Source organism: Microcebus murinus, chromosome 7 (assembly GCF_040939455.1).
Source record: "Microcebus murinus isolate Inina chromosome 7, M.murinus_Inina_mat1.0, whole genome shotgun sequence".
Lineage (NCBI taxonomy): Eukaryota > Metazoa > Chordata > Mammalia > Primates > Cheirogaleidae > Microcebus > Microcebus murinus.
The window spans coordinates 20,146,362-20,168,200 of NC_134110.1; the positions used below are offsets into that span (position 1 = coordinate 20,146,362).

Here is a 21,839-nt window from a genome sequence, read left to right on the forward strand (position 1 = left end):
TGAGGATTAAATCAGATGAGGCATATGACCCCTTCTTGATTTGGCCTCACTGACTTGTGAAGTTTTACTTTTGGATTAATGAAAATTTTATGCTTCACCGCCTGCCACAATCACTGCATCATTGTAAAGATGAATGGCGCACTTTCCTTGGGAAACTGTTTCCTCCTGGTGGTGTTTACTATCACTGAGAGTAGTCTTGGTGTGTGTGTCTATTCAGAGAGTGTGGCAAAACTTGGCTTCCACCATCTAGAGTGAAAATTAGAATAAAGACAAACACTTCCATGTTATGCTAAAAGTATATTTATATATATAGATATAGATATTTACTTTTCTGTAGACAGTTTTACTGATGAGTCATTTTAACGTTCAAAGAACAACCAATTACAATGCTACATAATTAGTACCAGAATGAGATGGATAGCTTCTCAATTCATTTCACAAAGCCAGCACAATTCTGATACCAAAACATAACAATTATAACACAAAACAGAGAACCACAGATTTCACTTAAAAATACAAATGCCAAAATACCAAAGAGAACAGTAGCCAATTGAAATCAACACCACATGAAAATGTACAAAGCTTTGGCAGATATGGAAACAAATGGAAAAATCCAAACTTACACACATGGAACTGGAACATAAACACCAGAAACATAGTAACCCCCTCCCCCATCAGTGGCCCCAGGGAAAACAAATGAACGAGATCTCTGCTGCACTTATTAATGGGGAGGGGGGCTGCTGGTGGGGCTGCCGGGATCATCACCGGCTTCAGAATCATCCTCATCTGTATCGTCAGACTCACACTCTGCCAGCGCTTCAAAGTAATGGAATGGCCAGCTCTGTGGATCTTTCTTATGGAGCTTGGCCAGAAACCTCAGGACAAGCATCTTGCTGGTTTCGAGGAATGCTCGAGGGCCCCAGAGGAACTCATATTCTGCTGGCTCAGTGCAGGGGATTCGCCTGTACTCTAGGTACTTGTGCCTCACAAACACTTCGGTGATGAGCTTCTTTGCATTTCCGAAGAGACCATTTGTCTCCTGGACATCCAACCCTAACTTGAACAGAAAATTAAAGATCAGATCCTCCCTGACACAATTGCCCTTCATGAAAATAAGGCTCAAGACCACCATCAGGAGCCCTAGCTTGGGCTTGTCTAGGTAGGATGCCACCAAATCACCTGTAGGATGCCCCAGCTTGTTGATGATAATATAGGAGTGGTTTGTGGCATCAATTTCCTTCAATTGATAACCAAAGGCACACTCCAGCTTACTGTTGGCACGGCTGATAATATCTAAGCACTCATCTTTATATTCTTGGATGATGACTTTCACCATCTCTGAGCGCTGGATTGGCACTTTGGCTTGGTCCTTGACCAAGAGGAACTGCACCAATGCATTTGCTCTCTCATCCAGGGGAGACAATGGCTGTGCCTCCACCTCAACCTGAGTGGCACTGGACCCCTGAGAGAGACAGGGGACCTCAGAGATAAATAAGGTATGAGGGATACCTGGTCCTTCAAAGGTACCTGGGCCCCTCGAGGTGCTTGGCCCCTCCCAGGTACTGAGTGCCCAAGTTGTGGTGGGCCCCTCCCAGCCACTCAGGATCCTGGAGGTACTAGGGCCCTCCCAGCCATTCAGGCCATGGGGAATGCTTGGGGTCTCCCAGTCACCCAAGACCTGGATAGGGCTTTGGACTGCCCAGGCACTCAGATTCGGATTCTCCCAAGACCTTTGGTCCTGCCAGTCACGAAAGGCCAATGTATGGCCGCGGCTGTCCTCTTCAGGTTCCAGATGCTTCTTCTTCCGGGTGGCTTTGCCAGAGCGGCGTGGGGGCTCCACGGAGGTCTTTGAGGCCTCTGAAGCAGTGGCAGTTGCCTGGGGGGCAGCTGCTGTAGCCATCAGGACAGTGGGCACTGCTTTCGATGCATTTGAGGCACTCACATTGGGCTGTGGAACCCATGGGCCTCCAGGCAGGGCCTCTGCACAGGCAAAGGGATCCTGCAGAGGAAATGGCAGTGACTTTGGGGCCTCCGAGGTGACAGAGGGGCCTGGAAAGGCATTAGAAGAGGCAGGCTGAAAATAGGAGGTAGAGGGAAAGGCCCTTGAGGTGGCAGTGAAGGTCTCCGATGTGGTAGGCAGGCTCTTCCAGGCAGTTGGCAGGTGTGCTCGTGTAGTGGACACTGCCCTGGGAGCACAGAAGGTGGCAGCAAAGATCATGCGGTCCTTTGAAGGGGCCCTCCGTTCCTTCGAAGAGGTCCTACGTTCTTTAGAAGAGCCCCTGGGTTCTATAGAAGAGGCCCTGGATTCTCCTGATGGAGTCATCAATGATTTAGCCGAGCCCCGGGGAAAATTTGACGAGGCTATTGGGGCTCCGGGCTGGGCCTGCAAGACTTCTTGGGGGCCTTGCCAGGAGGATTGGTGCTGCACCGCAGGCAGCTCTGCTTGCGGGTCCGAGGGCTCGGCCTCCTCGGCGGGTAGCTGGATTTGCAGGACTTTCTGGGAGGGCGGGGCTCCCCGAAAGGGCTGCTGCTGCTGCTGTACAGCCGGGGGAGCCTGCCTCTGGGCCTCCTGAGCAGGCAGGGGCTGCCAGAAATGAGTGGGGGCCTTCGGGGCCTGCCAGGCTACTGCCTGAGTTGGCTGCACCTCCTGGAACTCCATCGACGACGTTGGTAGCTCATGTGGCACTGGGGGCTGGCCTTTCGGGGCTTGCCAGATGATGGAGGGGCAGTGCACAGCCGGAGGGGCAGACAGTGGGACAGACAGCGGGGCCGGCAGCACAGGCTGCGGCACCTGCAGGCCAGCGGGTGGCGCCGCGGGTACCTGCGTAGCAGCTGCAGCCGTAGGCACCTGCGGCGCCGCCTGCACCTGCGGGGCCGGCAGCCTAGCCTGCGGGGCCTGCCGCAAAGGAGGTGGGGGTGGCAGGGTCTGCCAGAGAGGTGGCTGCGTGGCAATGACCTGTGGGGCAGGTCGGATGGGCGGCGGTGCCTGGCGGATCAGCGGTGGTGCCTGGCGCATCACAGGTGGTGCCTGGCGGATCACAGGTGGTGCCTGGCGCATCACAGGTGGTGCCTGGCGCATCACCGGCGGTGGGCCAGGGCGGATGGGCGGTGGGCCAGGGCGGATGGGTGGGGGGCCCTGGCGCATGGGCGGTGGCGCCTGCCAGGCGATTGCTGGCGCCTGCCAGGTTACCTGCGTGGCCTGCCAGGTCAGGGGTGTAGCCTGCCAGCCTTGCGGCGTGGCCTGCCACCCTGGCGAGGTGGCCTGCCAGCCGGGGGGTGTGGCCAGCTGCGCAGGGGGCGCCTGCGGGACCTGGGGAACGTGCGGAGGAGCCCTTATAACCTGAGACTGGATTTGCAGGATCAGTGGTTGACCCTGCGGGGCCCAAGAAGCCATAGGCTGCCCAGGTGGGGCAGCCGGCTGCACCATCGGTGCTCCTGAAGCTGCAGGCTGGGTGATCGGAGCTCTCGAACCTGGAGGATGAATCATCAGGACTCCAGGACCTGGAGGCTTGGCCATCGGTGCTGCTGAAGGTGGAGGCTGGGTCATCACGGCTCCCGGAGGTGGAGGCTGGGTCATCACGGCTCCCAGAGGTGGAGGCTGGGTCATCACGGCTCCCGGAGGCGGAGGCTGGGCCATCGCGGCTCCCACAGGAGACTGGACCATCAGGACTCCCGGAGTCAGAGGCTGGGCCATCAGGACTCCCGGAGCTGGAGGCTGGGCCATCGGTGTCCCCGGAGGGGGAGGATGCGCCATCGGTGTCCCCGGAGGGGGAGGATGCACCATCGGGGTGCCCGGAGGGGGAGGATGGGCCATCGGGGTGCCCGGAGGGGGAGGGTGGGCCATCGGGGTGCCCGGAGGGGGAGGGTGGGCCATCGGGGTGCCCGGAGGGGGAGGGTGGGCCATAGGGGTCCCCGGAGGAGGAGGGTGGGCCATAGGGACTCCGGGAGCTGAAGGATGCACCATCAGGACTCCCGGAGTTGGATGCTGGGCTATCGGGGCTCCCGGAGGCGGAGGATGGACCATTAGCACTCCAGGAGTCGGAGGCTTGCCCATCGGGCCCCCCAGTGGGGGAGCCTGGACCATCGGACCCCCTAGGGCTGGAGGCTGGGGCATCGGAGCCACCGGGGCAGGCAGCGGGGCAGGCAGCTGGCCCGGCGGGGCCTCCCAGACAGGCTGGGGTGCCTGCCAAGCGGCCAATGAAGCCTGCAAGTCAATTGGAGGTGGATCCCAAGGGACTGGTGGAGCCCGGGAGGAAGCGGGCGGGGCCCGCATCAGAACCGTAGGGCGGCTATAGACAGGCGGCTTCGGGGCCTCCGCTGGAGGACTCGAATCACCCAGATTCTTACTTAGCTGCGACATGTCCCTTGGCTGACAGCTGGTGGGTCTTTTCCTCGGACAGCTGCTGGGCCTTTTCCTCCAGAGAGAAGAGAATGCCTACGTGGCTGTTCAGAGGCTCCCTCTCGGCTGAATGCTGAATAGGAAGTGAGTGCTGCTCTCGCTCTGCAGCTTTCCGCAGTAAGGAGGAGGGGGAAGGGGGCTCAATCCCGCCCCTTCCCCGCCCCCGACCACCACAAGTGGATATTGCATAGGGGCGTCTACCAGAGTCCTGGCTGACACAAGATCTCTTCTCACTCTGTCCAGTCCCCAAGTGCAAACTAGTCAGACTTTACATGGATGAGTTTTGACAGGAGAGTGACAGGAACAGATCCATGTTTTAGAAAAATCACTTTACTGCGGTATAGAATAGGAATAGACCACTGGAAACATGGAAGGTATCCAAGTCGGGGGGAGATGGTGTGGTCTGAGCTCAGACATGAGGCGGGGAATGAAAAAAGCGCATTTATGTAATACGGATTCAGGAGTTTGGGTATACAGATACCTCTATTATAATTTAATATATGAGTCAAAGAAATGGAGAAGGCACACAAGTCACTGTCTTGTGAAAGTGGAAAGTTGCTGGGGCAATTTACTCTCTTGAGGACACAGTGGGAAGCACATGGGGAAAGAGATGAGGAGTACTGACTGAGACGCAGGGTGTCTGCGGTGCTTTGGAACTGCCAAGGAGAGATGCCCTGTGGGCACTCTTGGATGATGGCTTGGGATTCAGAAGACAACTGAGCTGGGAGCTCAGCGTGCCTACCCATGAGAACAGAGATGTAAGAGTGCAGGTGGTTGCAGGAGAAGAGAGTTTAGAGTGAAACTCCTGACGTCTGTTTTGAATACAGACATATTAGAAAGAGGCAGAGAAAAGGAATGGCAAAGTATGGATACAAGAAAACATATCACGGAAATCAAGGTATGCCCGAAATTGAGGGAAGACAGCATTTTTAATATGGGGAAAACTGCCTGTGGAATGGCTCAGACGGGAACAGAGTGGGTTTCTTAGAGTTGTTTTTCGGTTGCAGAGCAGAAAAGAAATTTAAAAAATGAAACCCCAAAGATGCGCTAGAAAATGATAAAATGTGTGAATAAATAAATCCAAAATTGATATGTAGGAAAAAATAGATGAAAAATAACAGAAAATTTCTAAAAAACAAACAAACAAACAAAAAAACACACTCATGGAAAAATCAGTTTAAAATTGAGATAAGTGATGTATTAACATATAAAGCATCAACATTATTGGGTAACACTATACGACTTTATGCTGAAAATGAGTATCTCTGTGTAGTTGTATGGTTTTCTAGAAATATACAAAGTACTGTGTATCAAGGATGTTTAATTAGAAGCAGCTCTGCAGCCCAGGGCAGGAGTTCATAGTGGCAAAAATGCCACCAGGGGGCGGACGAGGACGATGAAGGATATACCCCACTCCTCCTCTGATACCCCTAGCCAGGGTGCCTCAAATTTGGTAATTTATGGCTCCAAAGAAAGGCATGTACACATTCCCAATGATATTATGCCTTAAATAATGAAAGAAGAATTGGGGAGTTTAGGTTCAGCGATTTTCAGGCCATCAAAAGGTTGTTGTTATTTCCCAGGAAACACTTACTTTCACAGGCAATTGACTTTTGGCTTTTTCAGAGTGCCTAAGAATTTCCTCCTTATCCACAGGAGATACGTTCCAAGACCTCCAGTAGATGCTTAAAACTGAGGATAGTACCATATCTTATATATACTATGTATGTTTTTTTTTTCTTCTTCTTCAAAATTTTAGGGATAGAAGATTTGTTCTTACCACAGATCTTGGCAACCTCAACATACGTTGTTTTTTCTTTGTTTGTTTGTTTTTTTCTCTTTCTGTATTTCTAGATCTTTTGCCTTTTTTTTTTTCCATAAAGGAAAAGCTTCACAGATTCTGTTTAGCATATCTGAATTGCCAGCATTACTATTCTTGCTCTTTGGGGCCATTATTAAGTAAAATAAGGGTTATTTGAACACAAGCACCATGATAGGGACAATCAATTTGATAATCAAGATAGCTACTAAGTGACTAATGAGCAAGTGGAATATACAGTAGTCCTCTCTTATCTGTAGTTTCATATTCTGTGGCTTCAGTTACTCACGTTCAACTTCAGCCTGAAAATATTAAATGGACAATTTGAGAAATAAACAATTTATAAAGTTTAAAGTGTATGCAATTCTGAGTAGCATAATTAAATCTGTTCCTTTAATCTCACCTGGGATATGATTCATTTGTTTGTCCAGCGCATCCATACTATACATATGCAATCCACTTGTTAGTCACTGAGTAGCTGTCTCAGTTATCAGATCAAAAAAACATAGTACATGTAGGGTACAGTACTGTATTTGGTCTCAGGCATTCATGGGGGTCTTGGAATATATGCCCTCGGGTTAAGGGATACTACTGTATGTTACCTTGTGTATATACAGAGAAGGCTATTTACTGCTGGGTACACAGCCTGACACACAGAAAGCTGTTTTGCAGAAATGGATATTACCATGTTTTATGTTTTTAAGTCTTTCCCTTGGGTTAATAGCCCAGCCCCAGATTCACATGAGATTTTTTGGTGTCATGGGGGGTTAGAAACACTGGAAAGAACCAATTCTAAAGGCATAACCCTCATGATCCCCTGTTATGAACTCTGCCATATTGCTGTTACTGGCCATGTATGGCTTTGGGAAAGTTTTTGATGTTTCATTCTAAGACTCTTCTACCTCCACTAAAGCATATAATTTTTCTACTCTAATTCAAATGTATAAACTCATCAGAGATTAAGTTCTCCCACTAATCATTTCTTTTTGTTTTTCAGAAATATGACAAGTTTGACCTTTACTCCAGCATGCTGTGGGTAATCCCACGCAATAAATAGCTACCAGTAGGACCTGGTTGTTTTTAATGATTTTGGAACTCAATGAATAGTACTGACACACGATGTCAACTCCCACCAAATCCATTCTATGAAAAGAGCCCTAGTATATGCCAACAGGCAACACAGAAGCCGGAAAGAAAGGATTAGGAATTATGCAGGAGAAAAAATATGTAGGTGTAATTAGAAATGGAATATAAACAAGTTATACATCAGCATCTTTGCCTCTTTTTGGTAACATTCTGGAAGTAGCAAGAAAAAAATTGGGGATTGTTTCCAGTGACTCTGGAGAAGCTGGTAAAGGTGGGTAAATGAAGTTTATCCTCCCTGGAAAATACATCTGCCTATTTTAGACAATCAGTGCTCTCAAACTCACGTTGCTTCGGGAGCTCACCCTAGCTACTTAAAATTTACTTATCCCCAACATCAAATGCACCTGAGGGACCAAGGGACATATAGGCCTTTTAGGAAAGCTGACTGCCTTAATAGCAGCTGAACTCAATACTACCCTGAGTCTAGTGGGACATTTAGAACACAAGTCTTAAATAGGTCTCCCCAAATCTCTCTGCTGTGAAATCTTGTAGCTTTCTAAAGCTTCCATTATTCTTACATGTATATGTTCTTCTTCAGCATTTTTGAGCCAAGTATTATCAAAATTCCCTTTCCTTAAATTTTAAAGCTGAGTAGGAAACAAAAAAGACACAAATACAAAACATACGTGAAATGTTGGCCTCTATCTGTCCTCTAATTAGAAAGGATCAACTTTTGAGGAGGCTGAAGTAGGAGGATCCCTTGAACCCAGGAGTTTGAGAGCAGCCTGGGCAACATAGCAAGATTCCCATCTGTTAAAAAATAAAACAAAACAAACAAAACAAACCAAAAACACCACGTGAGGAAAAAGATACAAAAACTTCTGTAAACAGAAAGGATTTTTAGCAACTTACATAAATATATGACAGAAGTGTAAAAAAAATTGAAAAAAAATTAGGGAAAGAAGAACTAAGGATAGAGTAATAGGAGTAGGAAAATTGCTGAACCAGGAGCAGATTTGAGCCCTGTCTTGCTCATTCTTGGATCCTCAGCTGACTTTGAGTGGTCAGAAAGGATCTATTGAATTAAAGTATAAGATAAGCAACAAAACTGCTTATCTTTCACTTCTCTATAGCTGTTAGATTTGGTATAAATATTCATAAAAGAGAAATTAAATCAATGATTATTTTCAAAAACTCTAAAATCACTTATTTATGAAACACCCTTTATTAAGCATTAACTATATATCCAGCATTTTGCTATATATAAGACTACAGAGAATAATCTGATGCAAGTCATATCTGCATCTATTGTTAGTCACATAGGGACATTAATCTAATCTATTGTTAGTCACAAAGGGACATTGATATAATCTATTGTTAGTCACGTAGGGATATTAATGTGGCATTTCGAATGCAATAAGGTGTTATTGTTGCATTGTTTAAAACTCCTATTGATCATAGATGATTCAAATAACTGATTACTCCCTTCTGCTTAAACGTGCAGTGTTAAGGGCTGTGATGCTGATTGTAGCAATGAAAAGAACAAAAGCAAATCCAAAGCTGTGAAAGATTCATGAGTGTTCTCCAAATAGATAGCCTGAGCAGGAAAATTAAAACAAAATATAGGAGCTATCAGACATACAATGTGTTTGAATAAAGAATTGCAAGGACTTCATTAAAATAGTACAATTGCTATTGATTGAATACATATTATTTGATAAAATACCATCATCAGACCATTATGTACACTATTCATTGATTCTTCACAAAATTCATAAGTGTTTGGATTCATTTTACATGTCAAAAATGTGAGGTGCAGAGGTTAATTAACTTGTCTAAGATCTGACAATACATAGCAGAATTCGTATTGAAAGCCTGGTCTATTTGTTGTCAAAGCTAGAATTCTTAACCATTACCTCACTGCTACCAAAACCTTTTAAAACATTTTTAGATATAATGAACATACAATGAAAGGTATTGATCTGAGGTGTTCCATTTAACAAGCTTTTCCACTGAATAACCAACACTCAAAACAACATAAATAATATTTTTCATTATCAAATAAATTTCCTGTGTGCCCTTTTGCAGTGAGTTTTTCTATATCCCAAAGCAAGCAAACACTTTCTGATTTCTCTTACCATAGATTATTTTGCCCGTTCTTCAATTCCATAAAATGCAATAACCATACGTTTTAAGGGGATTTTGATCAGTATTACTTTGTTCAACATTTTTTTATTATTATTATTGAGATAGAAACACATTGCCTGTATTGGAAGTTTGCTATTTTTTAATGCTGAAAAGTATCCAATTCTATTTCTAGCTTGACAATTTGTTTATCAATTACTTGTTGACATTTGGGGATTTTACAATTTGGTGCTATTATGAAAAAGGGCTGCTTTGCAAATTCTTTTACAAGTCTTTTGTGAACATATGTTTTCATTTATCTTCGTTAATGCCTGGGAATTGAATGGCTGTGTCATAGGGTAGGTGTGTGTTTATAAGAAAATACAACAGATCTCTATCTTTGAATTAGACCATTTTACACTCTACCAGAATGTATGAGAATTCCAGCTACTTGACAAACTTGTAAAATTTTATAGTGTAAATATTGTTAGCTTTCGTTATTCTAGTGGATGTGAAATGGTTATTTGTATAATTTTACACTCCAATTAGCAAGTGTCATTGTCAAATTAATATTTGACAGTCAGTCATTTTTATTTTAGATATCCTGGTGGATGAGAAATGGTGTATCATTGTGGTTTTATGTTTGTTGGTGTTTTTTTTCTTTTCAATTAATATATTATTTTTTTATTTTTTAACTCAAAATATTAAGGGAGTGAAAATGTTTTTGTTACAAGGATACCTTTAATATTGCTTAACTCGGGGCTACTAGTGTGCCCATCACCTGAATAGTGTTCATTATATATATTAGGTAGGTTTTTACCCTTTCCCTCTTCCCCCATCCCCCTTCTTGATTTCCAGTGATCTTTACATCTCTCTGTGCTAATGCGTGCTCATCAATTAGTTCCCAATTATTAGTGAGTATATACGATGTTTGTTTTTCCATTCCTGAGATATTTCTCTTAAGATAATGGTCTCCAGTTCCATCCACGTTGCTGCAAAAGATATTATTTCATGACTGAGTAGTACTCCATGGTGTGTGTGTGGGTGTGTGGGTGTGGGGGGGTGTGATCACATTTTGTTAGTCGTCTCATGAATTGATGGAACTGAGATTGATTTCATATCTTTGTGATTGTGAATTGTGCTGCAATAAACACTGGTGTCTTTTTGATAAAATTACTTCTTTTCTCTGGATAGATACCCAGTAGTGGGATTGCTGGATCAAATGGTAAGTCTATACTTATTTGTTTGAGGAATCTCCATACTGTTTTCCATAGAGGTTGTACTAATCCACAATCCCACAAACATTGTATAAGTATCTCCTTTTTCCATGCCAGCATCTACTGATTTTTTTCCCTTTTTTTCCCTGTATATTATGGGGGTACAAATGTTTAGTTTATGTATGTTTCCCTTATCTCCCTTCCCCCTCGGTTAGAGTTTCAAGTCTGTCCATCCCCCAGATGGTGCACATCACATTCATTGTGTATGTATATATCCATCCCCTCCTCTCCTCTCCCATCTGCCCAACACCCAAATAAATGTTATTCCTATATGTGCATTTAGGTGTTGATCACTGAAACCAATTTGCTGGTGAGTATATGTGGTGCTTATTTTTCCATTCTTGGGATACTTCACTTAGTAGAATGGGTTCCAGCACTATCCAGGAAAATACAAGAGGTGCTATATCACCATTGTTTCTTATAGTTGAGTAGTACTCCATAGTATATACATACCACATTTTATTAATCCACTCATGTATTGATGGGCACTTAGGTTGTTTCCACATTTTTGCAATTGTGTATTATGCTGCTATAAACATTAAAGTGCAGATGTATTTTTTATAGAATGACTTTTGTTCTGTTGGGTAGATGCCCAGTAATGGGATTGCTGGATCAAATGGTAGATCTACTTGTATCTCTTTCAGGTATCTCTATACTGCTTTCCACAGAGGTTGCACTAGTTTGCAGTCCCATCAGCATGAGAGCAAACAGACAACCTACAGAATAGGAGAACATTTTCACATGATACACATCAAATAAAGGGCTGATAACTAGACTCTATTGAGAACTCAGGAAAATCAACAAGAAAAAAATCAAACAACCTTATCACAAAGTGGACAAAGGACAGGAACAGAAACTTTTCAAAAGAAGACAGAATAATGGCCAAGAAACACATGAAAAAATGCTCAACATCTTAATCATCAGGGAAGTGAAAATCAAAACCACAATGAGATATCACCTATCTACAGAGAGAATAGCCTTTATCAGAAAGTCTCAAAACAATAAGTGTTTTTGACTTTTTAATAATGGCCATTCTTACAGACATAAGGTATTACTGCATTTGGGTATAATTTGCATTACCCTAATGACTAATGATGTCGAACATTTCTTCACTTTTTGGCTGGACATTTGTAAAAGGCTATTTTTTAAAGAAGTTATAAGTTTACAGAAGAAATGAGGGGAGAGTACAGAGACTTTCCATCTATGCTCTCCCCCTACTCCATGCCTCCTTATAGTTTCATCTATTATTAACAACTTGAATGAGTGTTGTGCATTTGTAACAATTGATGAGCCATTATATAATAATGTATAAAGTGAATGCATTATTATTTATTAAATAAAGTTCTTAGTTTATTCACTCTGTATTTTGTATATTTAATGGATTTTGACAGTTGTGTAATAACATGTGTCCGCCATTACATTATGACACAGAAGTTTCACTGCCCTAAAATTACCTTGTACTCTCTCCTGCTGAACCCCTAGCAAATGATCATTTTACTGTCTCCACATTTAACCCTTTTCCAGAATATCTCATACAGTCAGTCACACAGAGTATAGCCTTCGAGATTGGCTTCTTTCACTTAGTGATATGCATTTAAGATTTCTCATTTTGTGGCTTTACCGGTTTTTGCTTTACACATATTTTTAACATACCTTATTTTAAAGCAGTTTTAGGTTCACAGCAGAGTTAAACAACAGTACAAGTTTCCATATACTCCCCACACTCCACAACACGCACACAACCTCTCTGACAATCAGCATCCTTCATCAGAGCAGTGTTTGTTACAATTAATGAACCTAAATTGACACATTATTATTGCCCAAAGACTATAGTTTACATTAGAGTTTCTCTTTTTTTGTTATTTTATTCTATTTATTTTATTTTTTACTTTTTAAAATATTTTATTTTATTATTTATTATTTTATTTGCTTTTTAAATTTATTGTTTATTTATTGCTTTTTTATTTATTGTTTTCTGCTTCCATTATTGCTGTTTTTTCAGAATATTATGGGTGTACAAACATTTTGGTTACATATAATGCCTTTGCCTCCCCAAGTCAAAGCTACAAGCATGCCCTTCTTCCATACAGAGAACTCTGCATCCATTAATTGTGAGTTTGCCCAATCTGACCTCACCCCAACCTGACTGGAACCCAGTGAATCATACCACCATGTGAGCACCTTAGTGTTGATCCATTAGTACCAATTCAATGGCGAATAGATGTGCTGCTTGTTTTTCCATTCTTGTGATACCGCACTTCGAAGGATGGGCTCAATTTCAATCCAGGATAATATAAGAGGTGCTAGTTCACCATTGTTTTTTGTAGTTGAGTACTATTCCATGGTATACATGTACCACATTTTATTAATCCACTCATATATTGATGAGCACTTGGGTTGTTTCCACATCTTTGCAATTGTGAATTGTGCTACCATAAACATTCAAGTGCAGATGTCTTTACTATAGAATGTCTTTTTTTCCTTTGAGTAGATGCCTACTAGTGGGGTTGCTGGATCAAATGGTATTTCTATTGTTAGCTCTTTGAGATATCTCTAAATTACTGTCCATAGGGGTTGTACTAATTTGCAGTCCCACCATCTGTGTAAGAGTGTTCCAATCTCTCCACATCCACGGCAGCATTTGTTGTTTTGGGACTTTTTGATAAGGACTATTCTCACTAGAGTTAGGTGATATCTAATTGTAGTGTTGATTTGCATTTCCCTAATGATTAGAGAAGTTGGGCACGTTTCAGTACCTTACATTACAATTCGACAAGTGTATAATGTCATGTGTCCACTGTTATAGAAGTATAGAGAATAGTTTTACTGCCCTAAAAATCTTCTGTGCTCTGCTTGTTCATCCTCCCCACATCCAACCCCTGGAAACCATTCATCTTTTTATTGTCTTCAAACTTTTGCCTTTTCCAGAATGTCTCCTACAGTATATATCCTTTTCAGATTGGTTTCCTTCACTTAGTAATATGCATTTAAGATTCATCTATGTCTTTTTGTAGTTTGATAGCTCATTTCTTTTAAATATTGAATAATATTCTGTTGTTTAGATGTACCAGGGTTTTTTACCATTCACTTAGTGAAAGACACCTTGGTTGCTGCCCAGATTTTGCAATTATGAATAAAAGCTACTATAAACCACTCTTGTGCAGGTTACTAATTTGTTTTTGTCCCTGTGTATTATTCTACTATATGTGTGTGCTGAAGTTTGTCTATCCATTTACCTCTTGGAGGACATTTTGATTGCTTCCAAGTTGTGTCAATGAGAAATAAAGCTTATGTAAACATTTATTTAAAGATTTTTGTGTGGCAGAAGTTCTCAGCTCATTTGTGTTAATACCAAGGTGCTGAATTGCTAGATTGTATCTTAAGAATATATTTAGTTTGAAAGAAACTGATTAAATTGTCTTCCAAAGTGAGTGTAGTATTACATATTCTCACATATTCTCTACATTCTTGCCAGCATTTGGTGTTGTCAGTGTTTCGGGTGCTAGTCATTCTAATAAGTGAACATTAGCCATTTTAATTAGGTGCACAGTTGTATCTTTTTGCTTTAACTTGTGATTGTCTCATGACATCTGATAATGAACATATATCTGTATCTATTTTTCCATATATATATCTTCCTTGGTAAGGTGTCTGTTCATAGTTTTAGCTCATTTTATAATTGGATTCTTTGATAATTTTATTATTGATTTTTAAGTTTTGTGTATTTTGGATATTACTGTTTTATCAGATATGTTTTTATCATTGTGGTTTTCATATGTATCTTGATAATAGCTAATGATGAGCACTTTTTCATGTATTTAGAGGCTATTCGTGTACCTTCTTTGACTATTTCATTTAGGTGCCAATTTTCTAATTGGATTATCTTAACACAAATCTTATTATTCAGATTCTTTACTTCCTCATTTGCCATTTGGATAAGTTGTACTTTTAAAGATCTTTTTTTCACATTCTATCTCCATTGTTAAGCTTATTATCTAAAAGTTGTCAATCTCCCTGTATTAACAGTTAAAAATTTAATTGTTAAACAATTTAAAGTTAATTTCCTGGTATTAAAGGGAAAATAACACAATCTCTTTATTATCCTGTTAATAATATATAGTATTGTGGTTCTTTTATTCCTGATAATAGTAATTTTTTCTCTATCTAGCTCTCTTTTGTTTTCTTTATCTTTTTTTACTAGTATTACTAGAAATTATCAAGTCTTTTACTCTTTTCAAAAAGTCAACTGTTGACGTGTGTAATTTTGTCTAACAGTTCTGTTTTCTGCTTCCATTATTCTGGCTCTTATTTCTATTCTGTTCATTATTTTACTTACTTTGTGTTTTATTCTCTTTTTTTGCATTCCTAATGTGCAAGCTTAGGTCATTGATTTTTAAATATTTCCTCTTCTGTAATATAGTTACTTAAAGCTGTAAATTCCTCTTTTATTATAACTGCATCTTGCATATTTTGGTATGTTATTTTTTATCATTTATTTCAAAATATTTTATAGTTTTCTTTATGATTTATTTGTTGATTCTTGAGCTATTTTCAAGTTTTTGTTTAATTTTCAAGCATTTGGATACTTTACATAAATTTTAATAATTTTAATCACTAACTTAATGCCATTGTGATCAGAGAATATGTCCAATATGATTTGAGTCATTTTAGTTATATTAGGACTTTGTTTAATTCCCACTATTGAGTCTATTTTTAAAAATATTCTATATGCATTTGAAAATAAAATATAGTCTGCTGTTGTGGCATATAGTTCTATAAATGTCACTTAAGTCTAGTGGTTGAGCATATTGTTTACATTTATATATTTACTGATTTTTTAAAAATCTATTTATTCTGTAATTACTCAAAGAAATTTGTTAAAATCTCAATTGTTGATTTGTCTATTTCTCCTCCTTGGCTCGGTAATTTAGCATAATATATTATTAACCCTTTTATTAGTCAAACACATTATATGTATGATTATGCCTTTTTAATGAATTGGCCCTTTAATTCATTCTGGTATTTCTTTTCTCTTTATGCCATTTACTCTGTTTCCCATTTAGAATTAAATCAAGCATTTTTATATTCCATTTTATGTCCTATATAGGCTTTTGAGTTGCATCTTCTTCATTTTTTAATGGTTGCCCAACATGTTATAATATGAATTTTTAATTTAGTACTATCTACCTCAAAAATACCACTTACCTCATAAATAAGATCTTTTCAACAGTATAATTCCATTTAAATTCATCATGCCTCTGTGTTCTCATTTACGTTTATTTTATATCTATATATGCTAAAACCCCTACAATACACGGCTACTGCTTTTGTTTTAGTCAGTTGCCTTTTAAAAAATCACACACACATACATACAAAGTCCTTGCTTTGAACAAAATCATATTAACTGAGATTCATGCACATAGGAGAAGTGCCCTGACTTTGCTCATTTCTGTGGTAGCTGAGATCATATGCAAAGCAAAACACTGTTCTAATATGCATAAGTTTTAGTCAACACAGTACTATACAAAGTGAGGACTCCCTTATTCTATGTGTGTGTATAATTTTAAGTATATAAATATTTGTATATAATATATTATTACATATAAAATATTAAATAATATATATTAAACTATTATAAACATATACATGTATAGTGTATACATTTTTCCTTAATTCAATGATTTTTTTATTGAGCATTTACTATATACCAAGTAGTCCTGTAGGTTCTGGAAAGACATCACTGAAACATATAGGCAAAAATCTCTGCCCTCCCGGAGCTCGTATTCTAGTGTGGGGAAAGAGATAATAAACATAATAAGTACATTGTAATAAATGTTATAAGGTAATAAAAGCTATGGAAAAAACTAAACAGGAAGTCAATCCAGAGAAAGTGGTATTTTAACAAAGTCTTGAAGGAGTTTCCTTCAGACTGAAAAACTTTCATTAGCATTTCTTATAGTGTAGATTTACAATAATAAAAAAAATTCCCTAAGGTTTTGTCTGTATGATAATGACTTTATTTCTCCTTCCTCTTTGAAAGGTATTTTGCTAGATATAAAATTATAGACATACAATATTATTTTTTCTTAAACCAGACACATACATTAATGGAACAGAGAACCTAGAAATAAATCTACTCATTTACACTCAACTAATTTTTGACAAAAATGCCAAGAAGGCACAATGGGGAAAGGACAATCTTTTCAATAAATGGTGTTAGAAAAACTGGTAGAAAGAAATTAACCCCTTATGTCTCACCAAATATGAGAATACAATTATATGGATGAAGAACTTACACTCAAAATATGAAACTACTAGAAGAAAAACATAGGAGGAAAGCTCTATGACATTGGTATGGACAATGATTGTTTGGATCAAAAGCATAGGTACCAAAGCAAAAATAGACAAATATGATTATATCAAATCAAACAGCTTTTTCACAGTAAAAGAAACAATCAATACGGTAAAGAGACAACATACAGAATAGGAGAAAATATTTGAAAATTATGTATCTGATGAGAGGTTATTATCCAGAATTTATAAGAAACTCAGACAACTCAATATCAAAACAAACTAATAACCAGACTGAAAAATGAGCAAAAGACTCTCAAAAGAAGATATGCAAATGGACAACTAGTATATGAAAAAAAAAGCTCAACTTCACTAATCTTCAGGAAAATGAAAATAAAAACAATGATGACATATCCTGTTATTCCAGTTAGAACAGCTATTATCAAAAAGCCAAAGGGCAAGAGTCAGTGTCGGCAAAGATGTAGAGAAAAGGGAACCACTATACATTGTTGGTAGGAATGTAAATTGTTATACCCATTGTGGAAAAAAGTGTGAAGATTTTTCAAAAAAAAATAAAATTGAACTACTAAAATTTCCAGTAATCCCTCCACTAGCTATATATTAAAAAATTGATATCAGGTTATCCAAGAGAAATTTGCACTCCCATATTTATGGCAGAACTATTCACAACAGCCAAGATATGGAATCAACCTAAATGCCCAATGATAGAAGAATGGATAGAGAGAATGTCATATATACACACAATGGAATACCATTGAGCCATAAAAAGAAGGAAATTCTGTCATTTGCAACAACATGGATGAAGATGGAAAACATTATGTTGAATGAAATAAGGCAGGCACAGAAAGACAAATATTGCATATTTCACTCACTTGTTGAATTTACAAAAGTTAATCCCATAGAAATAGAGAGTAGTATGGTGATTACCAAAGGCTGGAGTGGTTTGGGGGAAGGGTGCATTGAGGAAATATTGGTTAAAGGATATTTAATTACAGGAGGAATAAGTTCAAGCGATCTATTGTACATAATGGTGACTACAGTTCATGGCGATATATTGTACTATTGAAAAAATGATGAGAGAGTGGATGTGAAGAGTTCTCACCACAAAAATGATAACTATGTGAGATAATGCATTTGTTTCTTAGCTACATTTAACCATTTTACAAGGTGTATGTGTATATATCAAAACAGCATACTATACATGATAAATACATACAACGTGATATTTAAAATAACTCTGATAAAAATGTTTAAGTGCATAGTGAAAAGGGTGGACAACATACATGAACAAATGAGGGATTTCAGAAAAAATATAGACAACTATAAAAATGACAAATGGAAATAAAATGCAATACAACGTGATCTGCCAATTTTAAAAAGTTAAAAAAAATTAAAAATAAAGACATTATTTCATTGTCTTCTGATAATAAGACATCATTCTTATTGTCATTTCATGCATGTAATATTCTCTCCAACTCAACTACAATCAAGATTTTTATCTTTGGTTTTCAGTAGTTTGACAATAATAAGTATGGGCATGAGTTTCTTTGTATTTATCCTGACTGGGATTCACTGAGCTTATTGAGTAGGCAGGGTAATACATTCTACCATTTTTACAAAATTCTTGGCCATTATCACTTCAAATAATTCTTCTGTCTTATTCTCTCTCTTGTTGTCCCATGTCTGCAATTACAAATATGTTATCTACCTATCTAACTATCATTTCTCTATTATATTGCCTCATAACTCAAGTGCTCTTTCACTCTTCCTCACTTTTAGCCCTTTTTTTGGTTTAGATACTTTTCACTGAAGTATCTTTGTGCTCACTGGCTATTCTTCTGATGCTGTATTCAGTCTTCTATTAAGATCATTGAATGAATGATTCATTTTGATATAGTATATTCCTGTGATATCATTTCCATTTGCCATTTTTATAGTTGTCTATATTTTTTCTGAAACACCTCATTTGTTCATGTATGTTGTCTATCCTTTTCACTATGCACTTAAACATTTTTATCAGAGTTATTTTAAAGCCTTTGTTTGCCAAGTCAAACATCCAGCATATCTGTAAGTCTTCTTTTTGTGATTGTTTTCTTGCTTGTCCATGGGCCCCATTTTTATACTTTTTCTCATGTTTCTTAACATTTTTTATTGTGTGAGAGACAATGTGTGCTTAAAATTAGAGACTGAAGTAAACAATATTTACTCCCAGAAAAAGGTACATTCCTTCTTCTATTAGACCAATAATGTGTGAGACTGAGGCAATCTAATATGCAATTGAGTTAGATCTGAAATTGTTTGCAACTATACTTAGAATCAGCTCTGCATGAATGGCTCCACATATTTTAAGGGTGAGAGAAAGACATTCCTTTAAGCAGAGCTTCAAATTTAAGACCAGTGAGACTTCAAATATCTCACTATGCAATAGGTCCAGCTGCTTGTTTTATGAATATGGGAAATCTATTTCTCTATCTGTCTCTCTCTCTCTCTCTCTCTGTCCTCTCCTCTCTCCCTCTTGTATTTTATCTCTTTCCTTTAAACCTACTTGCCAGTTTTTGGTTTTTGTTGTTGTTGGAGTTCAACAGGGAGTTTTCTTTATTCTCCAGCACTGTTCCTGGATCTTTGAGCCTTGGGAGATTTCTCTGCTTCTCTTTGTCAGGCCACAGCAGCACACTCAATGAAGCGTTTGTGCACCTGGTGAGGGTCGCTACCAGTTCTTTCTGTGTGCACAGCCCCTGCAGGCTGCTGCCTTGCACTCTAGAAAGATCTCTTCACCTAAGGGGATCTTTATCATCTCTCCTACCCTACACGAGCCTTCTCTTAGCCACATCCTTGCATGCAGGGAAGAGTCCATGACTCTTCATCTTCTTTGCCCTACTGTCAAGCATTGGTGTGTTACTCCCAGACGGCGAACGCCCTGAAAGATTGATGTGCGGATTGATTTTGCCTTCTTTCATACTCCTCAGAATTCTAATCTGTCATGCTAAACAATAGGTAGTCAATAAATATTAGTTAATAGTTTGGCTTCTCATTAAAGCCATCCATGGGGAGATTGTTCCTACTACTGGATTACCAGGGATTAAAGTAGCAATGGGACTCTATGCTCCTAGGAATAGCTTGTCATTTCTGAAATTTAATTCATTTGGGTTTCTTTGTGTCTTCAGCTGTCTGAAGTTTTTTAGTTTATCCATATTGCTGTTATGATCAAGATGGAACTATTTTGCTTCCAACTCACACATCTTTTCCAAACCTTTTAGCCAAAAAATCTCCCAAAGGCATAGACGATTCATCATTGTGTAACAAAACTGGAGATACCACTATAATAGCCCTGCTTGATCCTGAAATTTCTTTGAAATCTCATAATTTATAATAAAAATTTTCTTAAGGTGGACATTCTACTTCAAAATATGACAGGATCAAAGAATAATGGTGCCAGTGCCATCATCAAGAAGTATTCAGGCTCCATATTTGTTTTACTTTAAAATGTCACTTTGAATAACTTTACCATACTCTCCTATCGGCTCTGGAATTGTATATCTGTCCTCTGACTTATGAAACAGTGCAACACATAATGGGAAATACGAGACAAAAAGCACGGTTGTTACTGCCAATACAGGGAAGTGCTGTGTGTATTCAGGGCACGGGTTGCTGAAGGAGAGAGAGAGAGTGATTAAAAATACACCAAGATAACCTGAAGAAAAGTTACTGTCTTTCTGGTGATGGGATGTCGTGGTGAGAGAGTTATATTTGTACTTAATAAAATGTTAACACGCAGAGAGGGTGGATCTAGGCATCAACCTTGAACAGTATAAGGAATAAGCACTAAAAGAGCTTCTATTAATAAAATTGCCTAGATTTCCTCATAAACTAGGTCAGGATAAGTTTGGAGACAGTGAGGGTCAGTTGTAATATGTCATTATTGGAAAGGGAGTTGACTATAGTCAGTCAGATATATTTCCCAACAAGTTAGGAGACCACACATGTTCAGAAGTTTTGATCTTCAGTGAACTTAAAGAGGAAGGAGATATTGGGATCACTGGAGCTTGAGTGTTTGTCACCCAGAAGACACAGACAATCACACGGAACTACAAGGCGGGATAGTGCATAGGGGATGTTGCCATTTACTCCCTTTGTTCATCCTTCCCACACCTAACCTTAGTTCTTTGCACTCCCTGCTTCTCAGGCACTTATGAAATACACTTGATCCTCCAGACCTGTTTCTCACTATGTACCCCCCCTTGCATTAGCTCAGCACATCTTTGAACTTACATGTATGTTGAAAAGTTCTTTGTGGCTTCTCATCCCCATATTCTTTGATTCTGTCATGAGCTTTTGAAAATTAAATTCCTATTCCAGGCGTTTCTAGAGAAGCATGCATCTGATGGGAAGGGAGAAATGGAATCAGTCACAAGGTGGCAGAAGAGTTCAGCCACACCCTTCACCAGCTGCCTTAGAGGCCTCTGTTTCTTCTTGAACAAATAGGGAGGATTTTGGGGTTGAGGTGCCACTTGTTTTGCTGGGAAGACTGAGAGTCAGGAATCAGGATAGATGCCAGCTCTCCTGAGCTCCCTCAAGGCTGGGCTGGACTTCATCCCAGCGAGGGTGCCCATAAGAATGCCTTTTCCAAAGACACCAAAGGGAATTTCTCTCATGAGAGGTGAAGGGGAATGAACAGAGCAATATCGTCTACACACTGGGCTCTTCCTAGAGAAAGGAAACTGAATTCCTTGAATAAAACAAACAAATAAACAAACAAACAAATGAAAAATAGAAGAATGGAATGGAAGGTGGTGGTTGTATAAAGACAGTTTCTGCATAAGTT

General features: G+C 39.6%; 1 protein-coding gene across 1 annotated transcript; it reads right to left on the bottom strand.

The window, feature by feature from the left end:
* Positions 1-322: 322 nt before the first annotated feature.
* Positions 323-4,470, bottom strand: MAGEL2 (MAGE family member L2). Its single transcript, XM_012764628.2, has one exon. The coding sequence runs from the start codon at positions 4,358-4,360 to the stop codon at positions 722-724; it is 3,639 nt and encodes a 1,212-aa protein (XP_012620082.2). The 5' UTR covers positions 4,361-4,470; the 3' UTR covers positions 323-721.
* Positions 4,471-21,839: the final 17,369 nt, after the last annotated feature.

What these genes read in the sequence shown, in the direction of transcription:
- MAGEL2 (XM_012764628.2), bottom strand. Translation starts at nt 4,360, where the DNA reads ATGTCGCAGCTAAGTAAGAATCTGGGTGATTCGAGTCCTCCAGCGGAG.